Here is a 20,901-nt window from a genome sequence, read left to right as displayed (position 1 = left end):
TTACTAAAAGAAAACTTTTTTTCAAAAACGAAGTTTAATCCTTTTTGTTTTGTAAAACATGTTTAAAATCAGAATGACCTGCCTAAACTCCATATTGTCATGACAAGTTGTAATGTTTAAATATATACATTTAACATTTTAACTATTATGTTCTGCAAAACAGAACTCACATTTAAATTTCTCTCTATTAGTATTGAAATAAGGGATGTTTATTAGATTATGAAAGGATCTATCTTCTTGTGTGACATTTTTAATGAGTAGTCTTAAATATGCTCAAAGAAATGTGTTTTTTTATATATATACACATTATATATATGTATGTATATATGCAATATACATATATACATACATAAACATAAAAAATATATATATATATATATATATATGTATATCCACACACAAAAACACACACTTTTATGTGTGTATACATAAGGGAAGAGATACTGAAAGAGATCTTAAACACTATGTAGTTCAACTTACACTGCCTCATGGTCACCCAATCACTGCTTTAAACCCTCCAATAATAGGGAATTGACTTATTGGAACAATCCAGTTTACTTCTGGATATCTTTAAATATTAGGAAGTTTTTCCTTTCATCAAATCTAAAATCTGCCTATCTGCAACTTCCACCTAGTATACTAGTATACTTTCCTAGGGTCAAGAAAACTATTTTAATGTCTTTTGCATGTGAAAGCCCTTCAGTTCTCAGAGGCAGCTCTCATGCCTCACTTAAAGGTCTCTTTTCTAGAATAAATGTCCTCATGTCTTCCCATTGATCCTCATATGTCATGTTTTAGATACCTCTCATTATCCTTATACCAAGGGTGTCAAACCAACAGAAGTGGAAGCCACTGAATTATACATCCTTGTGTGATCCTTTTGGATCAAACGTTTACTTAGAAAACCACACAGATTTATATAGTTCCTTTTTAAAAATAATTTATTTATGTACTGTATTAATTATGTCCCAGTTGTATTTCAATTTGATTAAGGCAGATATGGATGTGTTATGAGCTATGTGCAGCCCAAGGATAGGTTTGACGCTTTGCTCTAAACCTATTCCCAGTTTGCCATTGACCTCTATAATGTGATCTGATGTGGTTTGAAGAGAAGAAATAGCAATGGAGCTATCACTTCTCTTAATCTTATAACATGTTTCCAATAATATAGCATAAGATCACAGCCTGAGAAAAAGTATGATGTGTCCTCACAACTGTCTTCTGAGAAATGACTTCAGAATCAGAAAGAGTTGGGTTCAGGTTCTATTTCTGACATATTCTGACTGGGTACGTATTGACCATCTTAATTGTCCCAAAATAATCTCTAAAACTATACTTAAACTTTTTAGATTTTAAGCTACTCCTCACAACTAATTGAAGTTATAGACCAATGGTTACAAATTGTATAAGTAACATCATTTCTATAGCATGGTTCATCCATGTTTATGTTTATAAACTAGGAATGATTTTAATTGATCTTTCAAAAACAAGGAAAATATTCATACATCTTATCCCAGGTATTAATTTAAAAAGCAAAGCAAAAATCTAAATTTATTTTGTTGACATTTGACAAAACCCTTACCTTTTCTCCCTTAAATTCTATGAAATTTAAGAATATATTTCTTTTTTTTAGACTGAAGGAGAAAAACACTTGAAATACCTTATATTTGGGGTGAATTCATTTCTTTTAATTTGCTAGAACTTAAGTTCCAACACATAAATTAATAGGCTCTGGGTTACTAAGGGCTGAAGTAGTTCTGTATCCCCTTATTATAGAGAAAAATATTCTAACAATTATTATGTTGATTAATCTGTTAAAAATATTCCACAAAAATATATTTAGAAGAATTACACATGTGTAACCTATATTGGATTACTTGCTATCTAGGCCAGAGGCAGGGGGAGGGAGGGAGAAAAATTTGGAACACAAGGTTTTTCAAGGTTTTGGATGTTGAAAACTTTCTTCACAACATAGCATTTTCATTCTTTCTTTGTTGTTTGCTTGCATTTTATTTTCTTCATCATTTTTTTTTTCTGGTTTGATTTGATTTTTCTTATACAGCAGGATAATTGTATAAATATGTATGTACATATTGGATTTAATATATATTTCTACCATGTTTATATATATTGGACTACTTGCCATCTAGGGGAAGGAGGTGAAAGAAGGGGAGGGAACTGGAATACATGATTTTGCAAGGGCTAATGTTGCAGAACTATCTATATATATGTTTTGAAAAATAAAAAGCTTTACTAAAAAAAATTCCACAAAACATTATAAACTACATGATGGTGCTCCCTAAAGGTCTAGGCAGCAGGAAATGAAAGATCACATTAGCTTCTGTGGCCACCACTGCCATATTCTGTATAAGCTACTGGAGAGGTAGCATGATATAATAAAAAAAGCCTAAGATAAGAAGCAGAAAATCTTGGTTTGACTACTGGTTCTGATCAGTATTACTAATTATATAGACATAGCAACTCACTTCACTTCTCAGAGCATTACCTTCTTCATCTGTAAAATAGAAATAATTGATAGATACATGTGCTATTTATTTTGCTATGTTGCTCTGAAGATACGCTTTTGTAAAAAAAAAAAAAAAAAAAAAAAAAAACCTTATAACATTAAATAAAAGTGAAATATGGTGCTCTTACATTCTATTAATTGAGTTGTTCTTTAGTTTGGCCTGACTCTTTGTAACCTCATGGAATTGTCCGTGAAGTTTTCTTAACAAAGATACTGGAATGGTCTGCCATCTCCTTCTCCAGTGTATTACCACGTGGCAAATGAGAAGCTGGGGCAAATATGGGTTAAATGATTTACCTGGGGTCATATGAGTCTGAAACCAGATTTGAACCGACATCTTCCTGACTCCCTGTCCTCAAGTACCTTGAACTCTTTTGGAAGAGGAGACAAAAAAGTGGGAGGGGACATGTAATAACATGAGTTTGGATGGGAATAAAATACATGCCATGAAAATTGGGAGGTTGGGGAAGGGGAATCACTAGCAACCAAGTGAATGAGACCAGGTCTAGCACAGTAGGAATTAGCACTTGAGCAGAACTGAGCTGATCTGGAGGAAACTAGAAAAGATGAGAAAGGGAGAGTTCATTCTAAGCCTGGAGAGTGGCCTATAAAAAGGCACAGAGATGGAAGAGACTTTTTACTGATCAGAATCAAGTCTAAGATAACAATTTCCTTTGTTCCTTCAGTTTCTGGAGTGGAGAAGTTTATAAATTAATGACTTATCTTGATATATCAAGATATAAGTCATTAATTTATAAACTTCTCCACTTTTAACATAAAGACTGGTAGAAAATATCTACATAGCATCCTATAATTGTCATACTTTAGTTCTAAGTTTGGGATATGTTTCCCAAACACATCATCCATTTCTTCGTTCTGTTTTGGTAGTATGTAATATACATCAATAATAATATCATTTCTGCTTCTCCCTCTGTTGATCATCAACCAAATGTCTTCTATCATACTTATGCTCTCTACTAAATGATTTTTTGCTTTTCTGAATAAGATATACCCTACCATTGCATTATTCTGGTCTAGACTTACCATCCTACTAGGTCTTCAGGGATACCTGTGAGTTTAAATACATTTATGTCTGCTAAATACATATAATCTAAATACAAAGAATTAGGATATTGAGGAAAGGGAACCACTAGCAAAGGGATTTGTGGGGGCGAAAGCATAGTTTGTTCTTTCTCCCTCCAGTTTCACTGTAAAGACTCTTGATCAGAGCCACAAATCTCTGGTGAAATATAGTCTTCTTAATTTTCATTATGTGAGTCCTAGCCTTAGCAGCCCTGAACACCTTATTTTTGTATGTGATCTAAAAATCCAAATCCTGGTGTCTGCCACCATTCCTCCCGACTTAGTAGGCTACTTTTAAAATCTATTGTATACTGTCACTTTCTGGCAATCTTCCCTGCTGTCATTCAGCAGTTTCTTGGCTGACAGGTCAAATGATTGACTGGATTAAATGACTATAAGCAATTGTTTCTTTGAATGACAATAAAATAAAAACTTTAGAGGTGTGAGAACTTGAATTTCCCTTTCTTTTAAATTTCAATCTAATTTGTCTCCATGTAATAACTCTCACATAATGTTTGCTTATCATGGACCTAGCAAGAGTTCATACCATTGTTCCAGGTGAGGAGCCTCTGCCATGTCCCTGCAGTATTTGATGTGCTTCAGAATTTCTGCACTTTTCAGTCTTTAGCACTTGAAGGCCCTGATAGAATCCCAATACTTAAGAATTTCTCATTGTCCTAAGTTGCTAGTTAACCTTAAGATGATGACCATTGTAGAAAAAATTGTCTTGACTTTTCTCCTAGAGCAGACAGGGATAAGAACTGGAATTATGATGTCACTGGGATAGGTAACTCCAGAAAAGAAAACTCCTTTTACCAATGCAGTTGGCACCTTCTAGGCAATACAATCTTAAGAAATTCCAAAGAGCATTGAGAGGCTAAATGATTTGCCCAGTGTCATGTTGTTCAGTCATTTTTCAGTCACATCTGACTCTCTGTGACCCTATTAGGAATTTACTTGACAAAGATACTAGCGTGGTCATACAGCTAGAATATATCAGAAATGTGCTCGTGTCTCCTTGATTCCAAGTCCATCTATTTATCTACTCTATCAATAGGGATAACATTTCCTTTTTATTATTTTTAAATAATAACTTGTTATTTCCTTTTTTATTATAGAATTAATTTTACAAAACATATACATGAGTAATTTTTTTTTTCAATATTAACCCTTGCAAAACCTTCTTTTCCAAATTTACCCCTCTTTCCCCACACCCCCTCCCCTAGATGGCAGGTAGTCTAATACATGTTAAATATGTTAAAAATATATGTTAAATCCAATATATATTTATGTATATTTATACAGCTATCTTGCTGTACAAGAAAAACAGATCTAGAAAGAAAAAAAAAAAAAACCTGAGAAGAAAAACAAAAAAGCAAGCAAACAATAACAGGAAGAAAGAAAATGCTATATTGTGGTCCACACTTAGGTCCTATAATCCTCTCTCTGAGTGTAGATGGCTCTCTTCATTACTGAACAATTGAAATTGGTTTCAACTCATTGTTGAAGATAGACACTTCCATCAGAATTGATCGTCTTATACTCTTATTGTTGCTGTGTATAATAATCTCCTGGTTCTGCTCATTTCACTTAGGATCAGTTCATGTAAGTCTCTCCAGGCTTCTCTGAAATCATCATATTGGTCATTTCTTACAGAACAATAATATTCCATAACATTCATTTACCACAATTTATTCAGCCATTCTCCAATTGATGGGCATCCACTCAGTTTCCAGTTTCTAGCCACTACAAAAAGTCTGCCACAAACATTTTTGCACATGTAGGTCCTTTTCGATCTCTTTGGGATATAAGCCTAGTAGAAATACTGCTGGATCAAAGGTTTTGCACAGTTTGATAACTTTTTGAGCATAGTTCCAAATTACTCTCCAGAATGGTTGGATTCATTCACAATTCCACCAACAATGCATCAGTGTCACAGTTTTCCCACATCCCCTCCAACATTCATCATTATCTTTTCCTGTCATCTTAGCCAATCTGAGAGAGGTGTAGTGGTATCTCAGAGTTGTCTTAATTTGCATTTCTCTGATTAATCATGACTTGGAGCACCTTTTCATATGACTAGAAATAGTTTCAATTTCTTCATCTGAAAATTGTCTGTTCATATCCTTTGACCATTTATTTATCAATTGGAGAATGGCTTCATTCCTTATAAATTTGAGTCAATGTCCTATATATTTTGGAAATGAGGTCTTTATGAGAACCTTTGGTGAAAAAATATTTTCCCAGTTTATTGCTTCCCTTTTAATCTTAGCATTAGTTTTGTTTGTACCAAAACTTTTTAACTTAATATATTCAAAATTATCTATTTTGTGATCAATAATGATCTCTAGTTCATCTTTGGTCACAAATTCCTTCCTTCTCCACAAGTCTAAAAGGTAAACTATCCTATGTTATTCTAATTTGTTTATAATCTCTTTTTTCATATCTAGATCATGAGCCCATTTTGGTCTTATCTTGGTATACAATGTTAAGTGTAGATCAATATCTAGTTTCTGCCATACTAGTTTCCAATTTTCCCAGCAGTTTTTGTCAAATAGTGAATTCTTATCCCAAAAGCCTGGGGTCTTTGGGTTTTTCAAATACTAGATTATTAAAGTTATTGACTATTTTGTCCTGTGATCCTAACCTACTCCACTGATCAACTAGTCTATTTTTTAGCCAATACCAAATGGTTTTGGTGACTGCTGCTTTATAATATAGCTTTATATTAGATTCAGCTAGGCTACCTTCATTTGATTTTTTTTTTCATTAGTTCCCTTGAAATTCTTGACCTTTTGTTCTTCCAGATGAATTTTGTTGTTATTTTTTCTAGGTCAGTAAAATAGTTTATTGGGAGTTTGATTGGTATAGCACTGAATAAATAGATTAGTTTAGGTAGTATTGTCATCTTTTTTATATTCACTTGACCTATCCAAAAGCATTTGATATTTTCCCAATTGTTTAGATCTGACTTTAATTGGGTGGAAAATATTTTGTAGTTTTGTTCATATAGTTCCTGACTTTCCCTTGGCAGATAGATTACTAAATATTTTATACTATCAGCAGTTATTTTAAATGGATATTCTCTTTATATTTCTTCCTGTTGGGTTTTATTAGTGATGTATAAAAATGCTGATGATTTATGTGAATTTACTTTGTATCCTGCAATTTTGTATCCTGCAACTAAAATTGTGGATTATTTCCAGTACTTCTTTAGTTGATTCTTTGGGGTTCTCTAAGTATACCATCATATCATCTGCAAAGAGTGATAATTTGGTTTCCTCATTACCTACTCTAATTCCTTTAATCTCTTTTTCATCTCTTATTGCCAAAGCTAGCATTTCTAACACAATATTGAATAGTAATGGTGATAGTAGGCAACCTTGTTTCACTCCTGATCTTATTGAGAATGGATCCAGTTTATCCCCATTACATAGGATGCTTAATGATGATTTTAAATAGATGCTACTGACTATCTTAAGGAAAAAAGTTCATTTATTCCTATACACTCTAGGGTTTTAATAGGAATGGATGTTGGATTTTATCAAATGCTTTTTCTGCATCTTTTGAGATAATCATATGGTTTTTGTTAATTTGGTTATTGATATAGTCAATTATACTAATAATTTTCCTAATATTGAACCAGCTCAGCTTTCCTGGTATAAATTCTCCTTGGTCACAGTATATTAACCTGGGGATTGTATATATTATTATATTATATTATATTATATTATATCATATTATATCATATCATATTATATTATATCATATCATATCATATCATATCATATCATATTATATTATGTTATGTTATCTTATATCTATAGTCTCTGTTAATATTTTATTTAAGATTTTTGCTTCAATATTCGTTAGGGAGATTGGTCTATAATTTTCTTTCTCTGTTTTCACCCTACCTGGTTTAGGTATCAGTACCATGTCTGGGTCATAAAAGGAATTTGGTAGGAGTCCTTCATTCCCTATTTTTTCATAGAGTATTGGAGTTAATTGTTCTTTAAATGTTGGTAGAATTCACATGCAAATCCATCTGGTCCTGTGGATTTTTTTCTCAGGAAGTTGATTAATAGCTTGTTCTATTTCTTTTTCTTAAATAGGACCATGTAAGCAATTTACTTCCTCCTCTGTTAATCTGGGCAATCTATATTTTTATAGGTATTCTTCCATTTCACATAGATTATCAAATTTACTGACATAAAGTTGTGCAAAGTAGCTCATAATTATTGCTCTAATTTCCTCTTCATTGGTGGAAAGTTATCCCTTTTCATTTTTAAGACTAGGGACAAAATTTTCAATTAAAAATAATTCACTTAAAGAAAATATGCATGTCTACTTATGTTTCTGGACTTTGGAGGGTAAAAATAAATCTGAGAATTAGCTTAATAAAAGCTTTCATTATATCTGAAATGTAACCAACATTATAGGTGCACGTTCTTTCAGTATATGCCAATACATTAGTACCTAGTGATATGTCTGTATACCATTCTTTGATATTGATAAGCTATCCTTGTAAAGCTTTTATAAGTCTTTTATTTTTAAGACCTTTTAAATTTGCATAATGTTTGTTCAACTTCAGGTTATTAAGTAATAAATTCATTAACGTACCCTTTAGTCTAGTTCAAAACATTTTTGTTACAAAAGCAAAAGCAAAGCAAAACAAAACAAAATTTAAAAAAACAACTTTGAAATAACCTGTAGTTGAATGAGGCACATTCTAATGATGCCTAACTTGTGCCTTTGTTTTTCATTAAATACTTTTGTAAATATATTAAATCTGCAAGGGAAAGGATGGGTTTTAAGACTTATTATTAAAGAATACACTAGCCTTGTCCTATAGATGGTTCCATTGACTCATCAAATGTAGAGAATAAGTTTTGGATTATTCCAAGAGTTGGGGTGATGTTTATTTCCTTCCCCCTTTTACACAATCCCTCTTCTGACCAATAATATTCATTTAGATAGTAGATAACACAGTTGATTAAGATCATGAGTGCAGTCTCTAGACCTGGAATGAAGCTAGGCAACCTGGCCTGTATGGGGAGGTAGTAGGAAGTCAAGAGCCCAGAGGTCAAGTTAATCTTTAGATATTTACAAACTATTTGACTATGAATAGGTTCCTAATCTCTCCTATTCTGTTTCTTCATCTGTAAAATGGGATTAATTAGATACTACCTTGCTGTGTTATTAGAACACAAATGTATTGATTATCTTGAAGCACTCTGTGAATGGAAGAATGAATGAATGATGATGATGATAATTACTGTCTTGTCTTTTTTTAACATCTTACCTTAGTCAACTAAATAAACTAAATAGGTGACAAAATAGATTGTCAAACTAAATTGGAATTCACTAAGGCAAAAGTATTCTACAGAATTATCCCTATGGGGCTGGAGAATTTTCCTGCACTTTGAAATGAGAGGATTGGATTAGGTAATGTCTAAAATCCCTTCTAACCATAAAGCCCTAAGATTCAGTGGTTTTAAAAAGCTAGGGATGGTTGGGATGGGAAATGATTCACTGACAACCAGGCATAATCAAATTTCATTCTACTTATTGATTGGCCTGTCTATAGTCTACCACTAGGAACATTTAAAACATGACTGTTTTGGGGTATATGAAAATTTTGGTAAGCATTATATAATCTGACATTTAAATCCAAATCTTTTGATTCCAAGTAAGATGCTCTCTCTACTTCATGAAACTATTTCTTATGGATGGATCATCCAAAAATGTATCTGGCTTCAGAATGGGATAAAAGTTCTTTTAAAAAAGTTGCATGACATTTTCTCTCTGATTATATATTGCTTAGACATATGATAAGTTTGAATTGCTTGAATATACTTAGCCATTGAAGGAGGTGACCAGTAACATTTTAGACCACTCAGAAAGAAAACTAAGTCTAGTTTTATGTAATACATAACTTCTACCAACTTGTTGGTAGATGATCTCCACTAGAATAATGAAAAGTAAATTGCAGTTACAGTTACAGAGTGCTTGCGGTATGCGGATGATTTTAAATGTCTGGGTACTTGATTGACCTGTTGTGCTTGTATATGACTATACTACATGTTCATTGACCTCCATTGTTTTAATAATAAGTCATATGTATACAGTACTCTCAGGCTTGCTTGCCAAATGTTTCCTTGCCAACAACCCTGTGAGGCAGATGGTACAAGAAGCAATATAAATTCCATTTTATAGGTGAAAAATGTGCCAGTAGTAACATAAGTAAAACATTTTAGAGCCAGGACTCTCTAACCCAAGTCATTTGCCTTCAACATCAGTATGTTTTTGCTTTGCCCATCATGTTGCTTTGTCTCTCTCATGGGTTTCTGATTGTTTTCCTAAAAAATGAATCATGTATTTTACCTTTGAGATACATATATGTAGCAAAGTACTCATCCTGGCTTAGATTCTTAGCACTTTTACAAATGTAACTTGTAGAATATGATGAATTATTTCCCAAGGTTGAGGTCAAATAAACTTTCATGCACCATTGATGGAGTTGGGATAGATCACCTAAGGACCTTTCTGGCTCAAACTCTCTTATGTAAGTGGGAATTGCTTTGTAACAACTTTAAACTACAACTGATGGATTTTCTTTCTTTTTCCCTTTTCCTCCCCATATCTCAATTCTCTCCTAACAGAAACCAGGAATGGATTTATCTGATGCCTATATCATGTTTGTCCGGCAAAATCAGGATATACTTCGAGAAAAGGTCAATGAGGAAATGTATATAGAAAAGTTGTTTGATGTAAGTAACTACTCTTACAAGGCTTGTTGGCACTAGGGTAATATTATAAAGGGATAAGTTGATGGTGTTTTTCATACAGATCAGAATTGGGTTTTTTTCTAGTGATCATTTATGTTTCTGTGCATGTATTTGCAAATTTTTTCTATTAGGTTTCCTTCAATTGCTGATAGAAACCTTGACTGACTACATTGTCTGCATGAAAATGGTCACTGTTGGATTGAGAGACTCAAAAAACTTTCTAAGGTTAATTTTAATGAGCAAAATACTATACCATTGTCTACATTGTCTTTCCATTTTACCCATCCTTTATTTTTGTTATGGCAGTTCACAAACAGAATCTTATTTAAATTGTTCCATTTCTTCTTTAAGTTTTTTTCCAAAGATCAATATCACATTCATTGGCTAAACAAAAAAAATAGGATAGAATCAAGGCTACCAAATAGCTGCCACTGTACTTTTAAGGGGGATAGAAAACAGATAGATGGATGGATGGATAGATGGATAGTAGATGCACATGTGTGTAAATATACATATATACTTATATGTATCTTTTTTAACCATAGTGATATATGCTTCAAGATATTACATTATAATTATATCTGCACTGAAGTTTGAGACTAAAAATGCCAACTTTCTAAAATAGAAAATTGTGGTTTGAGGTCCCATGGACATCAGATTTCCTTGAGTGAATCTGCAACTTATACTAAGAGAGCAGTCCATTTAAATCACAATGCTGTCAGTCATTCTAATTATATAAGAGCCTGTTGGAAGGAAGGACTGTTGGGTGTTTGATACAGTTTAGCATAATCCAGTCTGTTAGTAATTTTGAAATGTAATATTCCCTTTGAAGTGTATTTATTTGTGTACATCCCCTCTGCGTTTTAGAAAGGCTTTCCTGGCAGTTTCTTTTAATTATGCAAGTCACTGCAAATGTTTTCATAACAGCAATTCACGGGCTTCCTGGTGACACTTCAACTATGGTGGATACAGAAGGTCCAGGAACATCACCATCTCCACCACGGTCTGTCATATCCCTATTTACCGTTTATCAGATTGGGTGGTCACAATGAAACTCCTCTTTCTCATTTTGCATTTTTAGACTCTACCTGAGTCACTTTGCAATAAAAGTATCATCTGTTTTAATAAGCTGTGTTAATATGTGTGAAAAGAATGATTTCATATAAGCTTTGATGCCCTGCAGGGGTAGAAAAATTACCATTCATTCAGCTGGAACTTTTTCAGAGTACTAAAACCATGTTAACAACTTCTGCATCAGTTTGGAAGTGCCCTCAGCCTACAAGCAGATGGCTTGTTTCTAAGGCCCCTTCCCCTTTTTCTTGCTTTTGTGAATTTTTTTTTTTATATTGGACAGAGGGAAAGTTGAGCTGCTGTTATTCTAGCCAGGTTTCTTCTCAGTAAATCCAACTGCAGCATGTGTTCTGTGTCTCACACAAGGCAACTCAGTTTGGGAGAAAGAATAAATATGAATACATTGTGTGCAGAATATCTTTTTTTTCCCTTTGACTGATTTGTGAAACATTTCGAATTCTTTTGGCATCATACCAATTCATAACAGGGCATTAGATTGTCATGGGGTCTGCTCTCCTCCTTCATTCTTAGGGGGAGAATAGAACTCACTAATTAAAGTGGAACCAGGGAGACAGAATGAGACACGAAAGTGACAGGAGCTTTAAACCTTCATGGTTAAGATATAAGCATCTTTTTGGAGACTTAGCATCTGATACGACTATCATGTGTATTTCCCTATTAAAGTAGGACTTTTACCACTCTACCGTATGTACAACACTACTCCATGCTATAATAAATATCCTTATAGTCATAAAGTAGAAGCATTTGTCTTAAACATCTTAATATGTTCAAGATATTAGGTCTCTGATTATTAACAGATATTTTACATTTATACATATACATATATAGATCCATCTATAAGTATCTACATGTGTAGATAGATGGATAGACAGACACACATGAATAGAGAGAAAGATATAGTAAAACCTGATCTTTTATCTCTTACATATGTAGTAAGAAAAACATTTATGAGAGAGGATTCAGAGTAACTAATTAGCCAGTGTCAAATTTGTCTCATTCACAAGTAAGTAAATGAGAGGTTTTCAAGTAAGTGTTGAAAGGTATAACAGTATATATATGAAGCAATAGATTATGAAAAGTATTATTTAATTATTGGAAATCCATTTAACTACATCTTAAAAGTAATTAATGATGATTTATAAGGGATCAGGAAACAAATGAAAATGAGTCTGTATATGCTCTTTACCACCTTAGCCTATTGCTAATAAAAGATTGAAAGGAAAAATGTTATTCAGTTATTTGTAAAATATTTGTCATCTCAATTAAGGTACTTCTTGAGTAGGTTAGAAAATAAGTCCATGTAACTTCTCTGCCTAAATACTACTAACATTACTTGCCAAATAGAATTTTTAAAAAAACAAAACACATTAAAATCACAATTTTTCTAAATCTCTGCAATCATCTATTTTCAAACAAATGGAACTTTGGGTGTTCCATATGAGATAAATATAAGTCCCATAACAAAATACCAATGCTGGTGATAATTTCCCCCTAAAATATTAAAGATGAATTATGTATAATAACTACTGTATGAACTATTTTAGCATGAAAGTAGGGCTAATTATTCTATTTTGTTTCAGGATTTCCCTCACCCTAATTGTTCCCTTGTGCTCAAGGTATAGAATAGCTCAGATTCCTTAAACCAGTATGTCTAATTTAAACAGATAAAAGAATGAATGAATGAGAGACCATACAGTATATGCCAAGTACTGTGCTAAATACTGGGAATATATGTATACAGGAGAGAAAGACTCTGCTCTTAAGAAACTCATACTCCAATTGGAGAGATTCAAAGAAAGTTCAGGTGCAGAATAGATGAAAAGGTGCTGAAGTCCTAAGGAATTAATGAAAAGATACAGGAGTTTTAGGCTATTTTGATAGATCTAAAGGAAGTACAGGGAATCTTGAGGGCAAAGAGATAGGGCAATTGGTAAGGCTTAGAAGACCTTAGAATGTAATCATAGGGAAGATGGTGAGCCCTAGTTATTTTATATTTCATCTAAGGCACTTAGGTACCAGCAGATAGAGTACTGAACCTGAATCAGGAAAGAGGAAAAGATGCTTTATATAGTAAATTTATGAACCAAGCTGTCATCCTGGCTAACAATACTGTCATCATGAAAAGATTTATCTTTGTATTTCTACAGGCCAAAGAGATGGAGGATGATTCTAATGTGAGAATTAATCCAGAGTATGAAGTGAGTTTACAGGGCAAAGAGTCTTGTGGAGAGTCAAAAGTGTAGCCTTTGGTCTACCCTATTAAATATGAATTTAAGTATTAAAACTAGGTAGTACAGTGGATAAAGCACTGGGCCTGGAGTCAGGAAGACTCCTCTTCTTGAGTTCAAATCTGGCTTCAGATACATACTACCTGCGTGATTCTGGGCTAGTCACTGTACCTTATTTGCCTTGGTTTCCTCATTTGAAAACGAGTTGAAGAAGGAAATAGCAAACCATTCGAATATCTTTGCCAAGAAAACCTCAATTGAAGTCATGGAGAGTTGGACACAACTCAACACAACAACAACTTTTGAGGAATGAAAAACTCCTCCCACTAAAGTTTAAAATAGCTTAAACCAAAGATCATTATCTTAGGAAACCTTGTCTAAGGTTGTCTTTCTGTGTTCCAAATAGGGCATTTAGTAGTACCTACAGCAAAAGGTGCCCTAGTAGTTTACTCAGGGACAAAACTCTATTTAAAAAAAAAAAAAAAAAAAAAAAAAACTTCTACCATTTCCAAGACCTTCTGCCTCTCCTGCTTTCAGTGCAGGAATTCTATCTCTACTGCTCCAGGGTCTCTCATGTTGGGCTCAGAGATAGTGTGTGAGGCAAACACCTGTACTCTACTTACTACTCCACTGAGGTAAGTCACCAGGTATGGATGATGTGCCAGATGCCCTGTGTACAGAGCAGTACTGGTGCAAAGAAAGGCATTGCCTCTTGGAATCTCCAATATCTAATTTTTGCTAGACTCATATACAGATGTCAACAGTTCTCCTTTTGATGAATCCTTAACCTTTGCAGATATACCTTCCACTAGTGAAGATTGCAAAACAAAGAATCACAGAATTTGAGAACTGGATGAGACTTCAATAGCTATTGAGTCCACCCCATAGGAAATAGTCTTGCTTGAAGGTCCCTGGCCAGTGATTATGCAACCACTTCTTGAAGACCTACAAGAAGAGGGAATCCTCCTCATTCTACTTAGGGATATCTTACATTGTCAGGAAATTTTTTAATGTGATACCAAGACTAAATTTACCTTCTTGTCACTTATGCTTGCTAGCTGTGGCCCTGCCCTTTGTGGCCAAGAAAAACTCATCTTTTTAAGCCCTTTTCTAAAAGAGAGCCTTTCAGCTTGGATACACTCAGCATGTTCCCGTAGGCTAACTACCCCCCAGAGCCTTCAACTAAACCTTATCTGGCATGGACTCAAGACTATCACCATCTCATCTTCCATATGCTGGATGCTCTCAGTCTTTTCAATGTACAGAACTTGCCACAAATACTCCATACTTAATCAGTCTTGGAAATGGTCTCTCCTAATGCTTCAGAGCTTCCATACCTTCTCTTCCTATATGATACATCTATCTTCCATAAATCCTTCATGATGAGTCTACCTATTGTGCTAGTCACCTTCTTCCCTGTCTTTTCAACTTGCCAAATGGCAATTTGGTGATGCAGTGGAAAAGACCTAGACTCACCGAAAAAATCTGATTCTAGTAAGCCAATAACTAGACAGTCTTTCAGATTCTGTAGATCTTATTGAGATTTAACACACTGAACTTAGAGCCAGACAACCTGAGCTCCAATCCAGACTCTACCACCAAATATCTACATGATTATAAATATGTCATTTAGTCTCTTGTGACCTCATTTTCCTACTAGGTAAAGTAAATGTATTTGATAGCATTTTCTGAGGTCACTCTCAGCTCTTGAGGTGTGGTACTATGCTTATGATTCCAATCTTGTTTAGTCATTTCACACTTTCAATAACCCCATTTGAAGTTTTCTTGCCAAAGATACAGATTGAGAAGGATTTTCCAAGAGTTAGTATTCAATCCTAACTATTTAGTACAGCGCCTGATTCATAGTAAGTGCTTAATAGAGAATTGTTGACTGGCTAAATACAGTAAGAAAATCCAAAAACTTCCCAAGCAGAGAAGGGACATATCAGATCTGTGCTTCAGAAATGTCAGTTTGGCAGTTGGGTAGGAAATGGACAAAAAGATCAGTAAGGAAGCTATTTTAGAAGTATTGTTCAGAGACAAAAAAAGGACCTGGACTAGACTGATTGTGGTGTGAAGAGAGATGAGTGGGAGAGATATTGAGATATGGCTATTTGAAAGCAAGATAACCATATGCACACACACACACACACACACACATACATACACACACAATCAGTGGAAAGGAAACAGAAAAGGGACTCATACACACACACACACACAATCAATGGGAAAGGAAACAGAAAGGAGACATACACACACACACACACACACACACACACACACACACACACCATCAATGGGAAAGGAAGAAGAAAGGGGACTCCACAAATGTTAACATGTAAGAGAAATACTGTGACATGAGACATTTTACACCCAGCAAGATTTTATATCTAGAGATTCAGGCAAAACTTGTACAACTCCTTACTTAGTGCTAAAGTGGAAACCTTAATTCTTTGAATAGGGTTTTCAGATCCTAAGAGATTATTTTCTCATGCAGTAAATATTCATGGAGCAAATGCTTAGCAATTTACCTACTGAACAGCTTTTTTAAGATAATGATACATGGCATGTCTTTTTTTTTTTTTTCTTTTGTTTAATTATTTGAGAGTAAAGTCAACTCTTCCCATTTAGGGTTTTCTTGGCAAAGATACTGGAGTGGTTTTACATTTCTTTCTCCAGCTCATTTTACAGATGAAGAAACTGAGTCAAATAGGGTTAAATGATTTCCCCAGAGTCATACAACCAATAAATGACTGAACTTGAATTTGTACTCAGATCTTTTTATCTCTCGATTCAGTGCTCTATCCATTGTGCCAAATAACTGCTCTCATATGTTCATTTGGAAAATCCAAAGCAAAATGCAGTCTGAGGTAGGAAGAATGGTGTAACTAAAACATGTAAATATTAGGGAATGTTTCATGGAAAATTTGATATTTGAGTTGAGCTTAGGGGATAGTGAAATGGATAGTTATTGGGAATATTGTAACTATATGTAACCTATGACTCAAATACAATTGTATAAAATCCTCCTTGGGTAGAGACCAATGGCTTGATGGCTCATATCTGAATAACAGTCAGAGTTGTCCACAAATAAAAAAGCACATATTTAACACTTATCATGTGCCAAACAACGTAGTAAGCATTGAAGATACAAATGCAAGTAAGCAAGAGGATCCCTGTCCTATAAGAGTTTACATTGTTTTAGAGCAAGACAACATATAAAGGGGATTGATGGCCAGGGAGAAGGTTTTTGAACAGTAATTAACAATAAGGAGGAATGAAATCATGAACTGTATCGTTTGCCAGAAGACATGGAGGCTAGTTTTATGACATAGAAAAGGAAATGCTAGACTATGCTGGGCTATAGTGTCATTGATACGTTCTCTAAGGATCATCATTCCTTGTCCAAATTATATATCCCTATTCATAAGACTCAGAATTTAAAGATTACCCAGCCATTCTGCTGATGAGTAGCAGAGGCCCAGAGGAGTTCTAATATGTCCATGTTCACACATAAAGTAAATAACAAATCTGGAATTCAAACCCAGGTTCTCTACCACCAAACCGAACACTTCTTCGATTTTACCATGCTGTGGCTAAATCCAAAAGAAGGCCTCTTGTGCCATCCCTTCAAAAGAAATATTTGGACCACCTTGATACCTTCACATTCTCTCTTTTCTTTGAATAAATCCTCCTTGTCTGCTGGAAATGTAATATTCTCAAAGATAGATTCCCTTCAGATCACCTGGCCTCACCAAAATGACATTATAAATAATCTTAAAATTCTTTAATCTAATTTTTTTCTTGCTTGTGTCCCTTGCTTGATTTAGTGAGCCTGATGACAACCCCTCCTAATCTGAATCTCCAGGCTTCCAAACATATTCAGCAAGTTCTATGTGCTCATATATCAGGATATTGACTAGATATATTCCTCCAGAACTTGAATATTCTTCCAGACTGAAAAGTAATGATATTTCAGAAACCAAAATTCTCATCCTAAGAAGCAGCTTCTGTGTGGACTGAAAACCCAGTCCAAGGAAAAGAAAACACAAAGGGAATTTTGGACTGCATAAAATGCAGAGGGAATATCAAGCTTGCATTTTCAATAATCATTTCTAGCCAAGCATATTCTCAAGAGCTTTGTCATAAGTAGGACTTTAGTTTTTGACTGTTGAATCCCTTTAAAACAATCTCTTTATATCTTCTTATTGCAAAGACCCATCAGGGTGCAGCATTTAATTGGTAAATCATGCAGATTAAACATTCTCTTGTGTTATAAAATGATTAAGTATTTAATTGTTAAGAAGTTTCATTTATTCTAGGATTTTTAAAAATATTGTTATGTCATATAAAATTAAAAGTAATTCTTTAAATGATAGTTAATCAGTTAGATTCACTGAATCTATATTTGGTAAAGGTTTAATTTCTCATAAACTTTCTTGGATAAAAAAATAGCCCTGATTTTTTAAGCAAAGCTTCTCTGAGTAGAAGGAACCTTTTGAATGAAATTGAATTCAGATGTTTATAATTGAGTTCAGTAGCAGTTTTTAATATTACATTAAGAAAATGAACCAAAATGAACAGATAGTAAATGAATAGATTTCTCATAATGAAACTTTATCTTCATAAACACCTATCTGTCTCCCTTCACCTAGTAAGGAAAAGGGAGTAGCATTCAAAAATTTTACTTTGGTGTTTCAAACTAAGTCCCACATTATTATTTTATTCCTATTAAGACTCAAGCTTCTGTTCTTAAGGGAGATAAAAAGTGAGCTTTTAAAAAGGGCCCACCATTTTTCTTATATATCACATTGTTCTTAAATCACCAAAAGAGGGATCAGTGAGAAAAATTTTCTCTCTCATGTAGTTAATTATTTTTCTAAAGTTAAAATGAATAGTGATCGCTGAACCAGTTAGATGTTCTTGAATCCAAATAATTTTTAAATTCTTTAAGAAATACGAGATAACAAAAAACAATCAATTTCACCTATGCTTCCTATCTCTAATGCCACTGAACATTACAATCATCTGAAATACAATCAGTTAGGCTTTCTTAATGAAAGCCTATCTTTTTAGGTAGAGTCTTTTTATCAGGAAATTTAAAGTTTTTCAAATATATCTCTTTTGGTTTTCAAACCTGTTGAATTAATATTAACCAATATCCCTGAGGCCAGGGATTTTTCATTTGGTAGTTTATATTCCCCCCCATAGTGCCAAGCACACAGTCGGCACTTAATAAATATTTGTTGAAAAGCATAAGATGGGTGTGTTGTAATCATCTACTTTATTGTAGGAACTACACACAGGTCAAATGAAGCCCTGAAGTAAATAGTGAACATAAACCTTATAACTGAACATTTTGATGAGTTTCTCTGTTTAAGTATTATCTCCCTTGAGCAGAAGATGGTAAACATTAAGATGAAAGGAAGCCAGGAGAATGGCCTAGGTATTGACTGTTTCCTTTCCCAGTTCATCTTTTAGAAAATACTGTTCTCACAAATGAAAGTTCCTTGTAAAATAGGTATGATTTCCTTCATCCACACCTCTGCCTATAACACAATAGTTTTAACATTTTTCCTTTAAAAATACTCTCTGCCTCTCCAAAGTCTGAGGAATTATACCCTGTTGCACAAACTAGCTTGTCTTCCCATAATATCTTGCATTTTTTGTTTTGGTTGTTTCTATATTTGAGGTGTTCTAAGAGAAATCACTATCAGTTGCTCTGTTGTGCCCAATCATAATGTTACCTTTTCCTTTTTCCTGTCAAAAGAGCCTGATTGCTCCATCCTGATGGTTATAATATCAACTCTCAAAATTGAATGTTAATCACATTCCCATGTCATAATCGTTATTTCTTTTTTCCATTCATAGAAAAGGATATATGCTATAAATTCAATGATGTACTTGAGCCTATTTGAGATAATTTATTATCTCTGACATTTCCAGAGATTATTATGTCGTGGACTGTATGTTCCTCATTGTGTGTTAAAGGAGAGATATGTAGTTCTGGCCTAATGCATTTTTTATATACTTTATATACGTTGACTAGTTATGTCTTAGTCACTCATCACAGAATGCTCCATTAGCCATTTAGCTGTTTGTTTTACATACCACCTTCAAAAAGCTCCCTCTCTGCAAATGTGAATTGTAAGGACTTCTACTTAGTAAATGGAAAGAGCTTTATTTTACTTATTTTTTTGTCTCATGTAGGAGTATAACTGGGCCTTTTTTAAACATGCTATTTTGGCCATATTGAAACTTGTTCTCTACCTTGTCTTCATCTGACTTAGTAAATAATATTAATGTAGCATGGAGTTTTCCCCTGAATGTTTTAAGCTTTTTTTAAAAAACTTTGTTGGCTCTCAAGTTACAGATGTCTACTTCATTTTAGTTAATAATCCCTATTTTGGATGTTAAGTTATTATTTATAAGTGTAAAAATTTACAAAAAGGTCTACTTTTGATCTCCCGTGTGTGCTAAAACAGCTTTGGCAAGTTGAGACGAGGTGGGGAGAGGGTAAAGGCCTTCATTTGAATCTAAATCTGTTGATGAATTAAAATTGGAGAAACTTGAGATGAGCGTGCCTAATTACCTAAAAAGAAACTCAACAAGAAAATGTATTGTAGCTTGTTGATCTTATTTCTTTGATAATTCAAAAGAATCTTCAAGAAATATGTGGACTTCTTCCTTGGGTTCTTGAAATGTGATCACGGAACACAATTGTCATTTGGCACCTACCCAGAAATACACATCTTTTGCATGATGCACCTGGACATATGTGGCAGGTCTGGTAGAATCAGCTAATTAACAACACAGGCTTAAACAGGCACCTCATCTGGCAGGGTAGTTAGCGGCCTGATGGTGCTCAGCAGGGTTTGGTAGTGCTTTTTATTTTTCTATCCTAATGGTCTGCTGCCCACCTAATTTTGCCTTATTGTCAGTCACTACTTACCGCAGCTTGGGGCCCTCCCAGGAGGCTAAATTATTATCAAAGGATTAGGGAGATGTAGCCTTGCAGCTCTGACATTTCTGATTACTTGTCTATGCCAGAACACTAATTAGCTGTGACTAATTAAGAAAAATGTTCCTGCCATAGAAAACCATTTAAAAGAACTGAGAAGTAGAAAAGCAATTCAAAAGCTGAGCAGTGCTCACATTTGCTAATGCTATTTAGATTTCC

General features: G+C 33.9%; 1 protein-coding gene across 13 annotated transcripts in view; it reads left to right on the top strand.

The window, feature by feature from the left end:
• CADPS2 (calcium dependent secretion activator 2) overlaps positions 1 to 20,901 on the top strand; it is a 678,697-nt gene that overhangs the window by 631,512 nt on the left and 26,284 nt on the right. For 12 of the 13 annotated variants that reach the window (XM_031938931.1, XM_031938932.1, XM_031938929.1 and 9 more), the window contains one exon: positions 10,273 to 10,380. In XM_031938931.1, coding sequence (XP_031794791.1) covers positions 10,273 to 10,380 — 108 coding nt within the window. Of the gene's footprint in view, positions 1 to 10,272; positions 10,381 to 11,325; positions 13,941 to 20,901 lie in introns of those variants that run through there. The other variant, XM_031938935.1, reaches the window with a different exon arrangement.

The sequence above is a fragment of the Sarcophilus harrisii genome, chromosome 5, assembly GCF_902635505.1.
Source record: "Sarcophilus harrisii chromosome 5, mSarHar1.11, whole genome shotgun sequence".
Taxonomy (NCBI): Eukaryota; Metazoa; Chordata; class Mammalia; order Dasyuromorphia; family Dasyuridae; genus Sarcophilus; species Sarcophilus harrisii.
Note: the sequence above shows the minus strand (reverse complement) of the source record. Positions and strands in the feature narration are given on the sequence as shown.